The following is a 20,325-nucleotide window of genomic DNA, read 5'->3' as shown; positions in this document are numbered from 1 at the left end:
ACCATCACAAAACCCATCACCAGAGAAGGGATGGACTCACCTCATTGGGCCATGCTGCATCTGCTCTACTTGCCTGGAGGAACTCCAGAAACCCAGTGATGCTGGTCCTACAGCAGTCACCTGTGGATCAAACACTGGAAAGAGCTCAGGAGCTGCTGGCAAAGCCCCTTTGAGTCACAGGCCACCACCAAGCCAGATCCCAGCATGCCTCCCTGTTTGGTAAACCAGGTTACACAAATATGAGCACCCTTGTTACTCAGCTCCCAAAATTAACTTCAGGCTAGAAACAGTCAAAAAAAAAAAAAAAAAAACAATTTTAGAAAGTACCAGTTTATTTGAGGAAAAATAAAAAATAAAAAAATTCAGTAACAGTGGAAAATGCCCAAGAGCAATTACACAAGAGAACCTAAATACCCCGAGCAACAGACACTGCTCCTGCCTTCCTGGAAGTGCAGTCAAACCCTCCCTCCTTCCCCCTCTACAGTGAACTCTGTGCAGTTTTTAGAACCTCCCAGAGCCTGCAATTTCCCTGAACACACTTGTACTGGGACAAAGCAAAGAAGAAAACCTGGAGGAGGAGCCTGGGGAAAAGTCTTCTTCCACCCACATCTCAACACACAGCTCCCACCAGGTGAAGGTCAACTTCTTTCTCCTATCACCTCTGTGAATTTGACCTCAAACCTGCAATAGAGCCTCAGGGAAGAGGCTTCAGGAGTGGGTCAGACTTCTGAACAGCCTTCACCTCCTGCTCAGTTTGGGGAGCCACGTTCACATCATGTCTTAAAGCACACTGGGTCCCAAGAGCTGTGTGAGGACACAGCTTCCACAAAGTTCTGTAAACACCTTCCTGAAAACAGAGGCATGGGACACACACTCCACCCTTCCCTCTTGGAGCACTGGGGGAACTGGGGGAACTCTCAATGGAGGTAGGAGCTATGTACATGATAGATTAAGACCCACCACAGGAGGTTGAGAGCCAGCAGTCCATGAAAACACAGTGCTCCAGGCTGGGAGATGCCACCAAGGAGCTTTCCAGTTCCCAGATCCAGCCTTCCAGTTCCCAGATCCAGCCTTCCAGTTCCCAGATCCAGCCTTCCAGCTGAGGGAGGTACTCAGCACACTACTGCAGGGGACTCCACAATGCAGCCATAACCCCTAAAACAAAAGTTATTTCCTCCATCCTGTGAGCTTCCAACCCTTGCTTCAGAGTTGGGTCCCAGAGGATCAAACCTGGCACATCACTGCCTGCAGCTGCCTCCAGGCACAGAGACAGAGCCCCAGGGCTCCAGCTGCTCCCAGCTGCCTTCCCCAGCACAAGCAACTGGACAAACTGGGCTTCCTCCAGACAAGACACTGGACCAACAGCAGCACAAATGAGAACAAGCCTCCTACACACAGTAAGGCTGCTGAAGAATTACCTCCAGCCTTTTCATTCATAACTGTGTATTTCTCAGTAAAATATATAATATATAGCTCTACAGGACTGATTATAATATATTACAAGCTAAAAAACACTCTTCTTTTCCCTACTTAAATCATATTATTAATCTAATTTTGCATACAGATATTATTAATCCAATTTTGCATACAGATTAATCCTAGAAGTTATTGCTTTGAATTTGTAATTATAATTCACAGAATAAAGCTTAAAATAGTTTATACAGAGACTTGTTATATTAGCGTTTTACATAAAAAGGATGAAAATTCCAAATGAGAAGAGCAGCCATTTCAGAAACTATAAATAATTGTATTTAAAAAAAATAATCAAATCCTAAAAAAAACTTATGAGAAAACCATAAATATCTTTACCCTCTATATTAGCTGCTATAGATCTAGAAGAAACCTGTAACACACTGTAGCTGACTCTGCTTCAGTTCAGAATATAAATCATAAAACAACAGCTCCAGAGAAATGCCCAGCCAAAGGAAACACAAAGGGATTGAAAAAATAAATCTGAGGAAATTAAAAGAGAGTAGGTTGGGGTTTTTTATTATTATTATTATTTCAAAACAATTTCTACAAACTTTATATAAACATTAGGCTATTTTCTTTAAAATTTTTATTATAAAAAAATCCTACAAGCAATCCTTAAAAAAAGGTAAGGGACTGAAGGCAAGGAAAGGGTGTTGTCAGAGCCAAACAAAACTGGCTGTCCTGATTTCCTGGACTAGTGACCCTTGCCTGGGGCCAACAGGAAGAGACAGAAGCCTCCTGGGGAAGATATTCCCATAGGCCCTTAATGGCATTCAGGGATTCTGAGCCCCTATGGCCTGTGTACTCCCTGATAAGGCAACATTTTCTGTAGTGTAAGAGATTCATAAATAGTTCTCCACAGAAATGCTTCACATTAACAGCCTGCTGCGAGACATCTATTAGCAAGATTTATATATAAAAAAAAAAATAATTAAAAAAAAAAGCCACCTTCTATAGAAGCAGCCAATCTGAGCATGGCACTTTGGATGCAAACACATGGTGTTTGCACCCATACAGTCTGTGTTTATATACCCTCTATGAAAGCAAGCAGAAAAATTGGCATCTTTATTCTTTTTACACTAGCTTTAGAAAAAATACACTGAGGTTATTTTTTCAGACTCTTTGTATTTCTTTGGGCCCTTGTTAGCTGAGCGGGATGGGAAGGGTCACGTAGGAAGTTTGTTTGTTTCTCAAAGTCGCTTTGAAATTCAATCCAAAAAGAGCATTTGTTCAGCACATCTCATCTGAGGGCACAGCGTTTCCATCCAGTCTGTTTGTCCCTTGGTGGGCACAAGGTGCCACTGAGCTTTTAAGCATAGAACTCGTTTGTAGGGGCTTTCTTGTAGATGGGTTTCTTCCCAAGGTCGTAACTGCCTTCGTCCTTTTTCTTCATGCGATAGACTAAGAGGAGGATGAGGAAGACAGCAAAGAGGAGGCCCACTGCTCCTCCTGCAATGAGAGCTGGGGAGGAAAAAAGAGCATGGGGTAAGTCTTAACTTCTGGACAACTCCAAGCCAACAGCTACATCTCAAAATCTGTTTCAGGAGTACCAGAACCCAGAACTGCCTCCAGAGTCAGTGCTGTCCACCATAGGTACTGGCATTTCCAGTGACAGCAGATGTTAAAAAGGCCAGAAATTGCTTTCCATCCAGCCAGAGAATAATCACATGTTCCATATGGGTATGGGTCCAGTTTGGGTTTATCTTCCAGTTAGTGCAAGAAAGACATTTTGACAAAAAAAAGACATGCTCCCTGCATGGAGACAAACCAAAAATAGCCACCCAAAATAGCCCCACCACAACACACAAACAGCATTAACTCCAGGAAAATGGTGTAGCTCTGAATGCTTTGTTGACTGCCCCTCTGGACACTCCGTATTTCAGTAAATCAGCAACATCCTACTACCACCACTACCTCCCCTCCAACAACCAAAACCCACCAAAAGAAAAAAAAAAAGGAAAAAAAAAAAGAAAAAAATCAACCAAGATTTCGACTTCCCTCACATCAAGGGTGGCCACAGGATTTCACTGAAGCTTATCCTTTGCTGTGACACTTACTCATAGCACTAAATCATCTCCTTTGTTAGTCCCCTCTTCCTTGAGTTGGAAGGAAGGCTGCAGATCAGAGGTTTGCACCTGGACTCGTTGGGTCAAGCCCCTGATGGGGCAGCACGCCTTGAGACAGATGTGTCCCATATGCTGAGGGGGAGGCAGTTGTTTGGGTTTGCTCTAGAGAGGGGCACTTAGACTCCCAACAGATCCCTTAGAGATGCAGTTTGGTTTCTGACAAGGCTCAGAAAAGGCAGAACTTGAACAAAACTTAAAGGAAAGCACCTGTATTTTCTATGCAAGCCCATGGTGTCATTGATTTATGGTTTGTTATACCTCTTGTTGATGTTGTATCTGGAGGCAGAGCAGCTGACACATGACTTGGGTGGAACTTAAGCCAACAGACAGCTGGCAGGCTTAAAACCAAGCTGTTTACCCCAGCAAGGGAAGTAGTAGGGTGTTCTGTTTAAGGACTGGAAGGCAGAAGTGACCCTGCCACAGGCAGTCACAGGCACTGACTGCATCTTACTCTCCTTGTCAGCAGGGAACTGCACCCCAGAGGAACAGGAAACAAGAGAAGCCATTTTGATTTACACTATTAATGATTTATCAGGACAAGGTGAAGTGTGGACATATTACCTGTGAGGACTTCTGTTCTTTCGAAGATGCTGTTGTTGGCTGTGCTTGCCATGGAGATCTTGTTGGACAGGTTCTCTTCGACAGGTGAAGGTTTGTCTGGAATGATTTCATTGTCCAGCATTGTGTTTTTCTTCTCACCTTCTATCTTTCTCTCAGTATCTCCAGGGATATAGTTGTCAGATATCTACAGAATAGAGACAAACCACACCCATCAGTAAGCAGCACCCAGCCCGCCTGCAGTTGAAAGGAGCAGGGTGTGCAGGGAAAAGAGAGTTTGCTTAGTGCTTTACAAGTACACTGTTTCTGCTCATACAGGTAAATTCATCTTGCAGGGGGAAGGGTATTCAGAAAGTTTCACAGATAGAGCAGAGTAGCTACATGTTGCTTAAAACATGCAGAGGAAATACCTACCAGGGGAGTATCCATGGTGGTCAGATATATGGAATCTTCAGAGTCTAGGTAGTCTGCAAAGGGAAGGGAATTAAATTAAAGAATAGGACTCTCATTACACACAATTTTTCCAGAATTCAGACACTTCCTGCAATACCAGCAGCTGCAGACAAACTAGGACTCTCTGCAGACTACAATTCCCTCTTAACTACCAGTACTTTTGCCACTTGCTGGCTTTGATTTCATAAGACAAGAGGAGATGTAATCTTAAAATCAACACCTCTGAAGGGAAGGGATCTTCAGCTGGATCCTTTGGCCCCTGCTGCAGATTATCAGGAGGTACCCTGCAAAGCAGGTCTGCTATAGCTTGCTAAGATGATGCCAATGGGGGAGGGCAATGCTCTCACCACCCATCCCTAAAGGATAGTTTGCCAATCCTCCAGTTACCAAATCTGCCCAAACATGTCAGGCACTGATTTCCACACTTGTTCTTTACCTTTTAGGGAACAAATGTTCACAGAAAGGGGACACGAAGCTACAGAAACTGGTTTGGGCAGGGAGCTTTGCATGTCACAGAGTTAACCTGAACACCACTTACTCCTTTTACCTTGTTTGGCCTCAGATGAGACACTAACCTTAAGCCTTTTGATATTACCTCAACAATTATTTTTTTTTTTTAGCTTCTCAGAACTTCTTTGGAGTTCAACAGGAAAGAGATCCAGGCAGTGCAATGCCTTTTCACTTGCAGCAAGACAAGCCTGGCTGGACTCCATCTGTCACCCCTGAGTGATTCAACATCACAGTACAATCACTTTCTCTGTTCCCATCTGTAAGTGACTACAGTTTCTCATGTCCACCTGACACTGTAGTTCCCTCTGGAGCTCTGGCTGTGCACTTAGCCATGGGTTCATAGGCTGGTGCTGGAAGAAATTTCACAGCATCAGCTGAGGGAGAACCATTTGTCCCCCTCCCCACTTACCTCCAGACCCAGATGCCTCATCTATATCTAATCCATCAGAAGTTATGTGAGGCCTGAATTCACCAATGTCTTCATCATCTGGCAAGTCTCCTGAGGCAGGGTAGTCAAGCCATCGGGCATCCATGGTCTCAGTTTCTCTCACCTGCAAACATGGGTGGAGAAGTGTTAAGTATCAGGCAACTCCTCAGAAGCATTTTACAAAAGGTCAGGATTTCAGAGCTTGTGCTAAGGACATAACTTCAGTCAGGACATCAAAAGCTGAACTTCCTCTCCATCAAAAGCAACATCATCAGTCTGAAAATAGCTGAATTCCCCTAGAATTTCTCAGAACAGAAGGGCCAGCCTGGGAGGGGTATTTCCTGAGTGCTTCACATTCAGGAGGTTCACTTGAACCCACAGGATGAAAATAACATAACAGGACTTTGGTCAGGAGTTTGTAGCAAAAGTCTTTGTAAAAGCAATACCTGCAGTTTGCAACAAGGGGAGATTTGGAAGAATTTGCTGTTCCCAGAGAAAAAGCCTGGCACCTATAGGTCAGTATTTTGCATAGCACCAAAGCCTCACACCAAGGGAATTTGCTGCTACTTGTACTGAGAACAAATCCAAGGGTTAAAAACTGGTCTGTCAGTTCTACTGAATTGCAGGGCAATATAGTGTGAGGTTCAAGAGCAGTTGCTATCAGTAATGACTGTGCCTGAAGGAAGAGCTTCACCTCTTAAAGCACATAAACAAACAAGTCCAGGATCCTGTGTCCAGACGACTGCAGCTACAGGCACATGAGAGCTCTCCCAAAGAATCAGCTGTTTGACCACAATGGCAACTTCCACACCAGAGCTCATTTGCACTTGGACCTCCAAGAAGCCACAAGCCCAAACCTCCTGCCCTCACCACCATGGTTATGCAATTTACCCAGAACTATTTCTCTTTGCCCCACAGCCCTGGGGCCAGCCCTGCTGAGGGCACCACAGGTATGAGCTTGGGTTGCTCAACACCAGCCCAGAGATTCCAGCAGCTCCAGATGCTTCCAAAGCCATGAAATCATCACCACAGTGGGGGAATCAACCTCTGCCCCTACAGAGAGACACACAATGCAGATGGATGGGTTCTGTCACTAGGAGCTAAGCTCTCAACATTTTCATGCTGGCCCTGCAGAAAGACTATTTCAGAACTCGAGCTCAAGTCCTGAAGGTTTAAGTACCTTCCTGCACATCCAACAGCTCTTCTTGACCTACAGATTTACCACAATCCTCACAGAAGGTGAGGATCAGAGACTTGCAGGACAGTTTGAGCTGGGTGGCACCACCAGCCCCAGCATCTGCTGCTTCATCAGGAAGACCCTGAGTTTGAGTTAAGATGTTTTAAAGCTCCAGTGGCTAGGACCAGCCCTCCTGCTCCCCTGGCCAGGTCTGGCCCACTCTGCAGCCCCACAGTGACACCAACTGACAAATCACATCCTCTATTGATTACAAGGCAAGGCCAACAACCAGCCACAAGCCATGTGTCAGCTTCCTCTGCCCACAGCCCCAGCCCTGCTTCCAGCCTAGATTCCCCTACCCATGAGCATTCTGGTTTTGCCACAAAGACTTGTGGTCAGGACAAGATGTTTCTCATTTTGCATATGGAGCAGTGGCTACTAGATGTGTTTTTCATCAGCTCATTGAGGCATCTTTGGTTTCCCCAGTAACTCTGCTGAAGGATAATCAACCAACCAGCCCAGAGGGCGTAAGTGCTGAGGGCAACTCTCCTCCAGCTCTCCTCCCAGACCCCTGCCTCCACTCTGTCAGGGACTGGCACTAGGTGATGGGAAGGGGCACCTCCCAGCCTGGAACCAGGCATTCCTAACATTATGGATCACTCGCTCCAAGGTAAATTCATTCTGAGATGCGTGACACGCAGCCAAAGCCTGACCTGCAGTGGAAACTGCTGCCAGCACACCCAGATGCTGTTCCCATGAGGGCTTCTGGCCATTTCATCAAGGGGCAGGAAGAGCCCAATCCCTGCCTGTGGGGTTTTCTATGGAGCTGGGAGCACTTTTGCTGCAGAGCCATGCAACCCAGCTGCTGTGCCAGGGCAGAGCAGTGCTGGCAAGCGCAGGGTGCTGAGCCCCACCCCTGTGCCAGCTCACATCGTGCTTCCTTATGAATCACAGCCACCTAATGCCCTGACCAGGGAGGCTCAAGAAAACCCATGTTGAGGGCACAGAGTAGGCTGGACAGCAAGCTGGCCTTATCAGATCAGCACAGCCCTCAGCAAGGTGGTGGCAGACTGCCACGGAGATTACTACATACTGTGGAACGCACCAGGTTTGGCTATCAGAAAACCCTATTTAAATCAGGACAGACAGTGTTTACAAGCCAGAGGACATAACAAGGAAATTACTGACTCACAAGCGTAAATAAGATTATATGGGAGCGTTCCCTGAACTCACTCTTCATCATCCTCTTGAGCAAGGATGGGGAAGTTCCTGGAAGCCACGAGAGCTTCATAGAACAGGAAACTTTTTGTGAGGGCAGCGAGCTTCATTTTACAGATTCATCTGCCAGGGAAGTTCAAGGGCTCCTGGCACCTCTGTACTCACCCTCCAGGTTTCAAGCTCTGCTCTCCTAGGGAGCAGGCTCCCCCTGGGAGCTGGGGCATGGGTAGCCCAGGAAGAGTTAACATTGGAGTGCTGTGCTTTGAAGGGCAGGCCTGGAGCAGGCACATTCCTCACATACACACCTGCAAGGGCACACAGGCACTTTCAGAGACTTCACAGCAAGGGCTGCAAGCTTCCCAAGTGCCACATAAAGAGCCCTCTGAAGAAAACTTTAAGAGTGCATCCCTTCCCAAGAGGATTCAGTCTCCCCCTACGGCTCCATTAGAAGAGGCACCACGGAAGGTGTCCATGCTTCATCCCAGCTGGCAGGCAGCAGAGAGGAGAAAGCCAAGAGACTGCCCCAGGAGGATGGTCAGCCCTTGCCAACTCATCTCTGGCCACGTTCGGCTTAACACCTTCTGTGACTGCCAGCTGGAGAAGAGCACTGGTGCTGCTGGGAGCCCACTTCCCACCACCTGTTACCCCACAGCACTGGAGCTGGGCCAGGGACTTGCTGGGAGAGTTGGACTGAGCAGCTGCACAGCCCCACCTTGCCCCAGCAGCTGAAGCTGAGCCCTGCTATTAATGTGCTCCTCTCCAGGAGAGGTCTGTACAGAAACCAACCTTTTCTGCAGGAGTCTAGCTCCAGGATTTCTTCCTCCTGTTAAGCAGCTTTCATCCCCAATAAGCACCAAGGGGGATTAACCAACATGCTGGGAAGCAGAAGATTTTCCTGACTGCCAGTGGCAAAAAATAAGCTTATTCCCTGCCAGACAACCATCACGTCAGGCACGTGAACTATGAGCGTCATTCCTGGAAAAGCTGGGCACAGAGGTCTCATGTTTGAAACTGAGAGAGGCTGCACTACTGCATGAAGCCAGACACTGTTTGCTAAGTTCAGGCACAGCAATTGCACCCCAGGCAGCTCTGCTCTGCTCCATCCCTAACCCACCCCACTCCATTTCATGCTCCTGGAACCTTTGCTTACAGCCCAGGCATCCCACTAACCACTTCTCAAAGCAAAAGCATCTATTTATTGAGGCAGCAAGCAAAGTTTCTGTCCAATGTGTGAATTTCCCCAGTTGCTGGCTGGCCCTGGGGAAAGAAACCCAGGCAGTTTGCCTGCCCCAGCCCACACATCCTCGCAACAACCTTTGCAAACAAGAAAAGAAAAGAAAAAAAAAACAAAAACAAAAACAAAAACAACAAAAAAAAAACCCCCAAAAAACCCAAAACAAACAAAAAAACCAAAAAACAAAAAACCCCAAACCAAACAGAAAAACAAAACAAACAAACAAAAAAACAAAACAAAACAAAAAAAAACAACACAAAAAACCCAAATGATGTTTTGGGGAAGAAATGGAGTTTTCCAGACATGGAACTGGCTTTTACAGTTGGCCCTTGTCTCTGATCAAACACACCAGGTTCATTAAAAGCTTCTTTGAAGGGTCACAGCCAGCAAGCTGCAAAGGGAGGCAGACCCAGAGACTTGGGCAGCCAAGGTGTAGGGACTCTTTATCAAGTTTATAACCCTGCTTGCTCCTGTGTCTCCCTCCCCAACACTGTGTACACAAGCCCAGGAGTAAACAGGAGCAAGGTGAAAGTCAACCCTTCCTAGACAAAAGCACATGGAGCTGGGCCAGCCTGGGAGGTGGCAGAAAAGGGGACAGAAGTGCAGATCTATTAACTCTTTGCAGCCTGCAGGGACAGAGGAGGGGGAACTGCTCCTGGGGCTTTTCTCAAGTGCTCTGAACTAGGGGACAGTTGTACAGATCATCTCGTTTCACTTCAGCAAGCAGTATCACACTAAATACCTTTCCCAGACCTGTGCTGTCATGGACAGATGTCACCTCACACCAACACCTCACAATGCATATCTAGATCAGCTTAACAAGAAAGCTGAGACAAGTAAGACACAAGCAGATGCCTGCACAGCACAGCTTTGGAGCCTGGTCTTTAAGAGATCACTCTCACAAAGCCACCACCCTGGCCCTTGTGCTGCCCTGCACCAGGAACCAAAGAGCACAGAATCCAACAAGGCCTTTCCAGTGCAAGGTGGCAAAGCTCAGCAAACCACCAAGCCCAGGAGAGTTCTTCCCTAGAGTTCCATATAAGTTTTTGGGTTTGTTTTTTTTTTTTTTTTTGCTTGGTAATACAGGCAAGGAGCAGGTTTTTGCTTAATAAGACATAGCAAGAGCAACATGCAGACTGACACACTGCTCAGCTGGTAAAAGCATCACTCATTCAAGGTGCCCTGAGAAGCATCCCCACTCCCTGTCCAACCAGGTACCCATCTCCCTGCAGCCATATTACCAATCCTGTGTGCTCAGACTCGGACACCCCTGCACTACACAAGGGGAGGAGCAGTAACCCTCACCCAGCACTGTCAGAGCCTCAGCCTGGGTCCCTCCCCACAGCTCCCTGTGAGATTCTTTAAACTGCCTCCACAAGCAGCTCTCCTGGGGGCTCACGAGGCAGCAGAGGAATAATCCCTGTGACAATTACACCCTAATCCTGGGCTCTGGAAAGCCACCCGCTGTCATGGTGCCTCCCCTGCAGCAGGGATGAATCCTCCCGGCTCTGTTTACTGAAAATAGGTTTCCCTGCACTCACCGAATCAAACCTCAGTTACCTTTTAACTCCTGTGCCTTTGCCTGCACTCAGCCTGCTCTCTGCATCCCATGCCACAGCAGCGAGCAGGAGGAGGACAGAGAGATTACAAAGGAATGAATTCTTGTTTAACTGCTCTTGCCTGATTATCAACCAAGAGCAAAGCCGTAAAGATTGAGTCCTCTGCCAGGCAGACACATGCTGGGATCTGTTTATTGCAACAGTGGCAAAAGAGCTGCTCTGAAAAAACAATGCCCAGCCTCAGAGCCCAAGTGGGAAAGAGATGCCTGCTCCCCTCTCCAGCTAGAGGAGATAAAGCCCATCAGGCAGCTGTGGATGGCTGTGTGTCAATCACTAACCCTGAAGCAAATAAAGATAAGTTTCAGAGGAAAACTGCAGGAGGGGAAAGGGAGCACTCATGTGATTCGGGAGGAAATCTACTTTGCAGAGCCATTTCGTGCCCCCTGAATGGAAGGCTCTCCTGTGGGCAGTGATGCACACCTGGTTCACAAGAAGATTGTATTTTTTTTATGGTAGTTGCAAACCTGATCGTAGCTATTTCATACACTTCTCTGTCTAAGGCTCAGTTCAGACGTGGAGAAATCTATTCAAGGTCAAAAAAGGAATTCAGTTTTTCTAGCTCACAATTTGCTCTGAATTGCTTTACGCTATACCAGGAGGCTCTGTGGAAGAATTAAACTCTATACCCTGTCTGGGGAAGAAAGGAGAGAGAAAAAAAAAAAAAAAAAAAAAAGCCCCAGCAAGGCAACTTTTCCAGAGAGAATTTCTCATGCTGATTCTTCAGGCTAGGGGTATTTCATATCTCATAGTTCCCCCTCATGCCAGGAAGAGGCCTGCCCTCACTGCCCTTTCCTAGAATACAGCTGTACCTCAGTATTTCCCCGGACACACAAACAGGCAGAATTTCCACTTGGCAAAAAAATGCATGATGTGCATTTTCGGGATCTTTACACTCCCTCATGCCAGAGTGTTAGCAAAATCAAGCCAGGCAGACACCCAACTTCAAAGGGACCATTCCTAGCTGGCTCACCACACAGCTATCTCAGCTTGTTTGTACAGTCAAGATTCCCAACGCTGCACCCTACAAATGCTTCCCCTCCCACAATCCATTTTAATCTAATCAGAAGTAGTAGCCCAAAGATTTAGCCATAGCCCAGGCAGCTCAGCTCTGCCAGCACAGTTTATGCTCTTCGGGGTTTTTGCTCTGTTGGCAAAGCTACCAGCAAAAAACTGCAGGGGAGGAAGTTATCAGCATGAAAGCACTCGAGTCAGAATATCTGTGCCACTCCACTATCAGGCTATACCCGTGTAAGCATTTGTGCAGACAAGCATTTCAACAGCAGGGATTTTCCTGGTTAGCTACAGCAGCAGAGGTTTTGGTGTGTGAGGTGCTTGTTGGCTTTTTTTTTTTTAATTTCTTTTTTAATAGAGATATTCCCCACTTGTTGCCTTGGCTTGGGCCCAGAGGGCAGCAGGCACAGAGTGTGCTATTTGAGATAAAGCAGCTGTAGTTTGGGAAATCTGTCACCCCCAGCAGCATTTTCCTCTCTCAGAGGGCTCTGGACTCCTATCCAGGCTTCATCCCCTCTCCAAGTCAGGGGTGAGCAGCCAGCAGCAGTTTTCCTGCACTCCCTGACCACATCTCTGCACCCACACAGTCACAGCCAGGAGCAGAGGGACCCAGCTCTTGTTTTGATTGCTCCTTCCTTGGCTCTGCAAAGCCTGAGCTTGGCTGGACTAGCAAGTCGCTCAGTAACCAACGGGCAGGACCAGCTCCTTATACTCAGCCTCAGGAAATTCAGAATTAGCGCCAAGAACAGCCCGCACATAAACAGCCTCATGCAAGATCCTGGCTCCAGAGTCTGCTCCACTGCACGCTGTGGATTTGCAATAAATATTTATCTTGCTGAGGAACAGAGTCTTCCAAGCAACAGCTCCTGACATCAGTAAGGTCTGTATTTCCACTGGAAGGGGGGAAAGGCTGGCTGCTAGAAGAGTCTCTGTTTTTAAAGGGGGACATCAGCCCACAAAAGAAGCTTCTGCCACCCTCCAGCACCAGGCTGGCCAGGATTCATTCCTCCACCCATGGGTTCTCCCTCCTCTCCAGGCCAGCACCCCATCACACCAGGCACCCACACTCCCCTCCATCACCTTGCCTTATGCACAGGGATCTCTGGCTACTGTGCTGCACAGGTTGGTTGGGTGCAAGTCCAAGGCAGGCACTTTCAGTCCTCAATGCACACTAACACTTTTTTTTATTGCTGTAGGTTGACTGTAACAGCAGCTGAAGGGCAGGAGGAAGGGTGAGCCTCGCAGCAACATAAACAGGGCAAGGCCACGGTGCTTTGTATTCAAGTTGTACAGCAGACACCAGCACAGTTTATGTTGAACTATAAAGGAGACACCTTTTCCCCTTCAACAGCCAAGGCAGAGCACCATCAGAATCCTTCCCATGGCAGGCTTTGCTTTCCCTGACAGAATGGCATTTGTTTGAGCAAGAAGAAACCTTCTTTTAGCTTGACATGACACTAGCTGCTTGGGTAACAGTGCTTCAGCTCTCCCCATCTCCCCAAGGAGTGTCTCTCTGAGATTTCAACTCACTGCTCTGATTTTTAAGTTACCCCAATAATTTTTCTAACAAGAGCCACTTGGCATTTTATAAGCAGAGTCTCCATCCTAAGGGATTTAAGGACAAAACTGGCAAGAACAGGTAAAAGCCTTATTTTTGCTGGAAATACAAGTATATTTTTGAAGCCAGTCTCCAGAAATTGAGAGGGACGCAGCTACATCTTGCATGTTTTCCCCTCCTACACTGACATTTTGTCCAGATTGCGGATTAAGTATTTAACCCCCGCTTTTGAGACTTTCCACTTGTTTTGAATGCTTTCAGTCATTTCAGATAACACTGCTGCTCTCCTCTCTCCCCCATGCAACTCTTATTTCCAGCTCTGTTTGAAAACACAACCACCACCGAGCTGCCAGAGCAAGTTACTGGCAGCTCATGACAAGGCCATTTTCTGACCTGCCTTTGCCAACACCAACACAACTCCTGGCAGCAATCAGATGTCAGAACCTGACAGCTTTTTGCCCACTCCAGCCACCACAATCCGAGGCAGACTGGGACAGGAGGCAGCAAGGGAAGGGTGCTGGGTGAGGAGGGCAGCACAGACCATGGGCCAGGCAGCGCTGCTTGTGCTTGTTACCCCTCTTCTTCCCCTGGAGGAAGAGATCCACCTCGGAAGTCTGAGTCATTGCCCTGGGTAAGGGGCCAGGGCTGTTACTCAGAGGGTGACAGCAGAGTCTGCTGGAGCTGCGGGGCCAGGAGAGTGCCAGAAACCCTGAGTCACTGCACGACTGCTGGAGCCAGGGCCACCAGCGATCCATGGTCAGAGGCAGCAGCATTTACTGATCAACCATTCAGACACACATTAAAGACATCTGAACTCATCTAGAAGAGCAGCCCAAACAGCTCATTACTGTATTTTTATTATTTTTTATAGCCACGCAGGGCAGTAGTTTCTGACAAGTCACGGAGTTTAACCAGGCTGCCCTGTCTATTCAGGGCCACCAAGTTCAGGCTCATCACAAGAGTCTCATTCTAGTGCAAATCATTTGAATCCTTAATCTACAGTATTTGCATTCCACCGAGTCTCAAACAAACAGCTCCACAACAGCAGCCCGGAGGTCCAGAGTGTGCAAGGTTTGTCCCCACTGGTTTTGTAGTGCTTCAACCACATTAGCATCTAGTTTGAGGCTGCAAAAGCAGCACAACCCTGCTGTTGTTACAGTTCCTTTATAGGAACAAGCTGTACTGAGGAGAGGGGGAAAAGGCAGCTGCAAGGATCTAAGGGCAGACTGAAGAGGAAAAATGTTAACTCAAAAGCAAGGAAGTGTTCTGAAGGACAGATGCTCCTTTTTGTCTAGCCAAAGCTGATAGCTCGGGAGTTGTGCTGCAGGATCAGTGAGCCAGCAAAACTTAATCAAGTGATCTTACAAGTCAACTTAAAGTCATTCACATGGCAGACCACAGAACCACAGTTATTGTGCCTCCCAGACTTGTACGGTTCCTATCGCTGATTTATAATTTTTTTTTAAGTCGCTTTTTAAAGATAAAGCCCATCAAATCCATGCACCTGAGGGAAAAGAATTTAACACACATGCAACACAACCTAGTGTGAGCTTACAGCCAAGTGGATTCAAGCAGCCAGCAAGTTTTCAACAGAGCATTCCCACCACCAGAAGTCAGAGAGGAGGGGAAAGCAGCTGCAGGAGTTGTGCTGAAGTCTGCAGGCCAAGGAGCCAGCCAGAGTCCCTCCTCTCCATCCTCACTCTGCAGGTCGAGTCAGCAGCTTCCAGCTTCAGGATGGAAGTGGAATAAAAATGTATGGAGCAAGCTGTAAGCCACCACAGGAAAACCACGGCAAGGTCATACTAGGCTCCACTTCAGGCATCTGAGAGCAGCAAAAGGCCTCCCCACCCCAACCATTTGAACAGCTCCAGGCAACAGTAAAGCCATTAACAGAGGTTTGGAGAGAACAGGAGAGGGGAACACATAGGAAAAAACATTTTCATTGTTGCTGGACTGGATACAGGCCTCTGCCTCTCTAAGTGCCAAGGCCTTGGGAGACAGCAGAATGGGCAGGAAAAAGCAATCATGTTGGCTAACAGCCTTAACTTCTGAGAGTGAATGAGCCTCTGGTATTGTGAGTCTAAAAAGTACCAAGTTCAGCCCCAACGTGCCTCTTGCGTAAGTTGTTTGGAAAATGAACCACAAAAAAAAAAAGTGCTCTCCAGCATGGGAGCTGACAGATGCTTAGGAGAGATGAGAACTGGGCTGTAGCCCCAAGCACCATGGGGTGACTGCTCCTACCCATGCAGGTACCTCCACCTCTAGCATGGAGAAGGTTCTGGGCTGCAGAGGAACCAGGCACCCCTGGTGCCCACCCCATTACTTGTTTATACCATTCTGCAAGGTATGAGGTGCTGTTTCTTTCTACACATTTCAGGATTTTCAACCCAACAGACAGCTCTAAAGGTTCAGCCACCAGAAGTCCTGGGCTCCTTCCCTTCAGGAATACGGACACCAACTGTACCACACTGTACCACCAACACTAATTTTCCTGCTGTGTGTTTTAGGGAGGCTGTAGCAAAGCAAGTGTACATAATTGTACATGTTCAGCTGCCCCATGAGTTTTCCAAGTTAGTAAAATAAAGTAAAATGTGCAGATAGAAACGTCTTGATTTGATTGGGAGGGACAGATGAGAAACTGGGCAAAGAGCAGAAAGAACAGGCCTCAGGGATCAATGGCAGCAGGACAAGCCAAACCGGTTTTAACATTAATAATGCTGCACTACTTTCCAAACACAGCTATCATCAACAAGACACCAGCTTTGGCAATCAGGAGGCCTCCAAGCATGATTGCTTTAAACCAGCAAACAGAGCCCACAAACAGCATGAAGCCTCGCCCCCCCTCTCTCCCCCTCCCTGAGCAATCCTCTGCCAGCAGCTTCTGGGTTGGATTTCTGCTTGTCTGCACTGCTGGGGATGCACAAACATGATGTGGTGCTGCACGGAGACTTTTTCTGCAGACTTCAAGGCAGAAAAGTAGGACAGATGCAACAAGCATTAGCAGTGCTACAGCCCTGCTGAGCTCAGGGCACTCAGAGCCCTCTAGAAGCTCAGAAGTACCAAGCCTGCAGCAGGGAAATCTCTCTGCCTTGGGGGGAAGACCCCTTGCTTCCCTCCTCTGCTGCCAGGGGCACTTTTAGATGCTGAAAGAACAGGGAGAGCTCCAGGATGCCACTCTGCCCCAGCAAGGCAGACCTCCAGACCTTTGCCAGCTCCACCATTCCCACACCCTGGCTGCATTGGTGGCTTTCTGCTCACCCCAGCTGCAGGCTCCTGAAGCAGCCCATCCTCACACCCTGCCCGCACAACCTCTGCTTTCTAAAGCACTCGACCAGAGAGGGCCAGAAACCACCAGGAGACATCGGGCTTCAGCTCAGAGCTCCCCCCACCCCATAGGAAGAAGCCGATGTTCTCACACGGAGCTGCTGTGCTGTTGTAACACAACCCACCCACAGCCCGAGCACCAACGTCAGACTTCGGCACTTCAGTCATATTCCACACCCTCTTACACATCCAAGATTGCTTCACGTGGAGAAATCCCATCTCTGCTGGAAAGCCATGCAAGGGAAAAGGAGCCAAGGCATTTTTGTTTGTACAGGCTCGGGGAAATATTCAAGCACCGAATCACTCAAAAGCCATGCTCTTACATAAGCACAAGAAATACAATCCCTGTCTTGTTAAGAAACAGCTACCTGTCTTCACCCTGCCTGCACAGGAGAACCAAGAGCCACACGCTGTGCAGCCCTGCACGTTTTGGCAGGGCTATTAAAAAAAAAATAATAATATGGGAGGAGCGCCAGCAGAACTCTCCCAAATAGTGTGTCATCCTCGTCTCCTCCCCAGCAGCCTGTAACCCAAACAATTTGTTTGGATAAGGCTTTATAGTAGGCCAGTGTTACTTCTCCAGCATACACTCCATCTTAGGTAACTTTAAAAGATACAGACAAAGATTCCATCCAAGTTCTATATAAGGATTTACAGAATACATCTGTGCAAAATTTGTTGTCTTTGCAGAAATCCAATGCTTGCAGACCACTCAGTTCCCCAGGGACACCAAGTTGCATTTCATACCAAACATGGTCAATGCAACTTCCAGATGCTGCCTGCCCCAAAGGTTTGTGCTACTAGTTTGGGCCAGTTCTCAAACGACCGATTCACGTGCTTAATAGCAGGGATAAAAGACACCAGATTAGAGTGGATTTGGGCTGCTTGGTCTTAGCAGAGTAGCTGACAATTACTACAGATGCTTTCATTGGGAGTTTTCCACTCTACAACCACCAACCCCCCAGCCCCATGTCCCTATTGGAGAGAAACCCAGCAGCACAGCCTTATCAGTTCTGATCTGCCCACCCAGCCTCAGCCCAGGATGAAGCAATGTAGATGATTAAACCTAGTTTTGAGAGCCCCTCATTCCCTGCAGTTACCTTAATCTCAGCAGCTCTTTCAAGACTAGCAGAAGAATCTGCCCTGACTGCACTATGAGCAAGATGGACACACACAAAAAAACCCCTCCACACAATAAAACCCAAACAAACAGCAGGGAAGGTAGAATTCTGAAAGCTCTGCTCCACCACGAAGATCCCACATGTGCCCAGCCTGGAGCACCCAAAGAGAGTTTCACCTCATTATATATTAAATAGACATCTAAAGCATCCGTGGTAACACATGGCTTTTCACACCCCTGTGAAGGGAAATGAGGAAGGTTTGGTACACATAGAAGACACCAGGTACCAGCACAACCAAACTCTGGTGAGACAGGGAGCCTGTCCAGGTGCTGTAACACACTGCTCGTATCGAGCCCATCACACACGCACGATAAAAGAGGGATTAAAGGACTTAAGTCCACAACCAGCGGCAGGAGATCAAAGCTGTACTGGAGAGCAGTAATTCATTTCTCTCACGTACCCTTGTACCCTGTACTGCTCTAATTCCACCGGGCCAGATTACAGAAGAGCACGACGAGGCTGATCAGTGCTTAGCGGGGAGAAAGGGACGCGTCAGGAGTGGCACAACCACGGGGGACCTCCGGACAGGGCAAGAGGGACAAGAGTACGCTGCTCTGGCATCAGAGGAAGCAGGACCCAAGCCAGGACGGAGGCAGGGGAACCGGAGGAGGGAATGGGAACTGCCCGACTGCTATGAGCCCATTCTGCCCTCAGCTCCCCCGGGAAGGGTCAGTGGCTGGGAGCAGAGCCCGGCTGGCATTAGCTCTCAGGCTGGTGGCCAGCGGGACCCGACGCAAGCGCAGCCCCAGCCGAAAGCCGCGCGGAACCACAGAGAACAGCGGGGTGACCCCCTCCTGGCACCGGGACCCTCACCTTCCCCACCCAGGGGAGCCCCCCTTCCCTTCCCTCCCGTCCCTTCCCTCCCGTCCCGTCCCGTCCCCTCCCCTGGCCCGACGGGACTCACCGACTCGGCGGCGGCTCGCAGGAGGAGGCCGAGCAGGAGCGCGGCGCGGAGCAGCGGCGGAACGCGGAGCAGCGGCATGGCCGGGCAGAACAGAACCGAGCTTGGTTTCTGGGCCGGTAGCGAAACGGACTCTCACTCCTTTCTCTCTGTCCCCGGCTGCCGCCGCGCCCCTTATAGAGCCGCCCCCGCCCCGCCCCGTCCCGTCCCGCCGGGAATGCCCCCGCCCCGCACAGCCCCCGCCCTGCACTATCCCGGCCCCGCACTGCCCGGGTGGTGGAAGGCTTGGGGGGCCGGCAGAAGGACGTGGGGACACTGCCCGGGTATTTTCCTAAGGACTTCAGATCGGCTGTGGAATCCGGGCAAGGGGGGAACGGGGCGGGAACCCCTCTGGAGCCGGCGTGGAGGGAGGCAATGGGTTATGGGGGGGGGAAAGAGGGGAGAAAGGGAAAGGGGGAAAGAGGTGAGAAAGGGAAAGGGGGAAAAAAGGAAAAGGGAAAGAGGGGAAGAGAGGAAGAGAGGAGAAAAGGGGAGGAGAAAGGGGAAAAGGGGAGGGAGGATAGGAGAAGGAAAGAAGGGGAAGAGGGGGGGTGGGGGGAAGCAGACACGAAGTAATCCTCTTTCGCAGCATTCCACAAGTGACAGCCTTACGTTTACAGAAAGCCCCGAACGACACCGCTGCGGTCATCAGGCGGGTGTTACATCACAGGCTTCTTGCTGGAAATGGAAAACGAAACCGTTCCGTCTCCTTTCTCTGTAAATGGCAAGTGCAAAAACCCACACAGATAACCAAGGGAAAAAACACAACAGCACAGTTTAACTATTTCGGGTTTTCCTTCCCTCATTAATAACTCTGAGTCTAAGAATTTGCTCAGAAGTCTCCATTCCAGCCCCTTAGCAACCTGAGGTGCACTTGAGTCTGTATCAGTCCTCCATTCACACTGCTGTCCCATCACTGTGCTTGGGTTCCAGTTTATAGAGAATATTTTCTTCATAGGGAAGCAATGCTCAGACTCCAAAGGACGTGTGCCACGGTCCCACATGCCAGGTACATTTGCCAACTCTGTTAGATCTGGTTCTCAGCCCACTCCAGCTCTACAAAGCCAACCCAAGAGACCCTGTAGCCTGTCTCATCTTAACTTGCTAACCCTCAGGCAAAAACGATCCTTAAGGTGAAGCAGCCTTCCCAACTACCTGTTCCTTTGGGAACAAAGAGAAACAGGGTTAGAGCTGAGGTCAAGAGGTCTCCTCAGTGTTTGTTAGGGCCATGTCTACATACATCTTCTGGCAGCACCATGCTGGACTGGCTGTACAGTTGGTTGGCTTCATATGAAGTGACAAGAAGTGCCACTCAGAGTTTAAAAAAGTAAAATAAGATGTGAAGACAGCATACATCCAGGGAAGGGTAGGAACCAGCCTAGAGGAGTCTGTGGTGGAGTTTGATGTAGCACATGGACCTCTGTGCTTAGGACAGCAACGTTATTGGTGACCCTCTAGTTCATCTCAGCATCCAGTGCCAACAAGGATGCGAGGAATGGATCTGAGCTGTGGGCTG

At 48.6% G+C, this 20,325-nt stretch overlaps 1 protein-coding gene across 1 annotated transcript; it reads right to left on the bottom strand.

Annotated features, from left to right (window-relative positions):
- Positions 1-314: 314 nt before the first annotated feature.
- Positions 315-18,948, bottom strand: SDC4 (syndecan 4). Its single transcript, XM_071759440.1, has 6 exons — positions 18,774-18,948; positions 5,530-5,671; positions 4,572-4,624; positions 4,161-4,344; positions 1,093-2,934; positions 315-1,050 (listed from the first exon to the last, which is right to left on the bottom strand). The coding sequence occupies exons 1-5, from the start codon at positions 18,849-18,851 to the stop codon at positions 2,783-2,785; spliced, it is 609 nt and encodes a 202-aa protein (XP_071615541.1). The 5' UTR covers positions 18,852-18,948; the 3' UTR covers positions 315-1,050; positions 1,093-2,782.
- Positions 18,949-20,325: the final 1,377 nt, after the last annotated feature.

The sequence above is a fragment of the Heliangelus exortis genome, chromosome 16, assembly GCF_036169615.1.
Source record: "Heliangelus exortis chromosome 16, bHelExo1.hap1, whole genome shotgun sequence".
In the NCBI taxonomy this organism is placed as follows: Eukaryota; Metazoa; Chordata; class Aves; order Apodiformes; family Trochilidae; genus Heliangelus; species Heliangelus exortis.
Note: the sequence above shows the minus strand (reverse complement) of the source record. Positions and strands in the feature narration are given on the sequence as shown.

Excerpts from the sequence above, each read along its gene's own strand:
- SDC4 (XM_071759440.1), bottom strand. The coding sequence starts at position 18,851 with ATGCCGCTGCTCCGCGTTCCGCCGCTGCTCCGCGCCGCGCTCCTGCTC. Across the intron at positions 5,672-18,773 it reads TGCGAGCCGCCGCCGAGTCG|GTGAGAGAAACTGAGACCAT; the intron begins GTGAGTCCCGTC and ends CCATGTTTGCAG. Across the intron at positions 4,625-5,529 it reads TGAGGCATCTGGGTCTGGAG|ACTACCTAGACTCTGAAGAT; the intron begins GTAAGTGGGGAG and ends TTCCCTTTGCAG.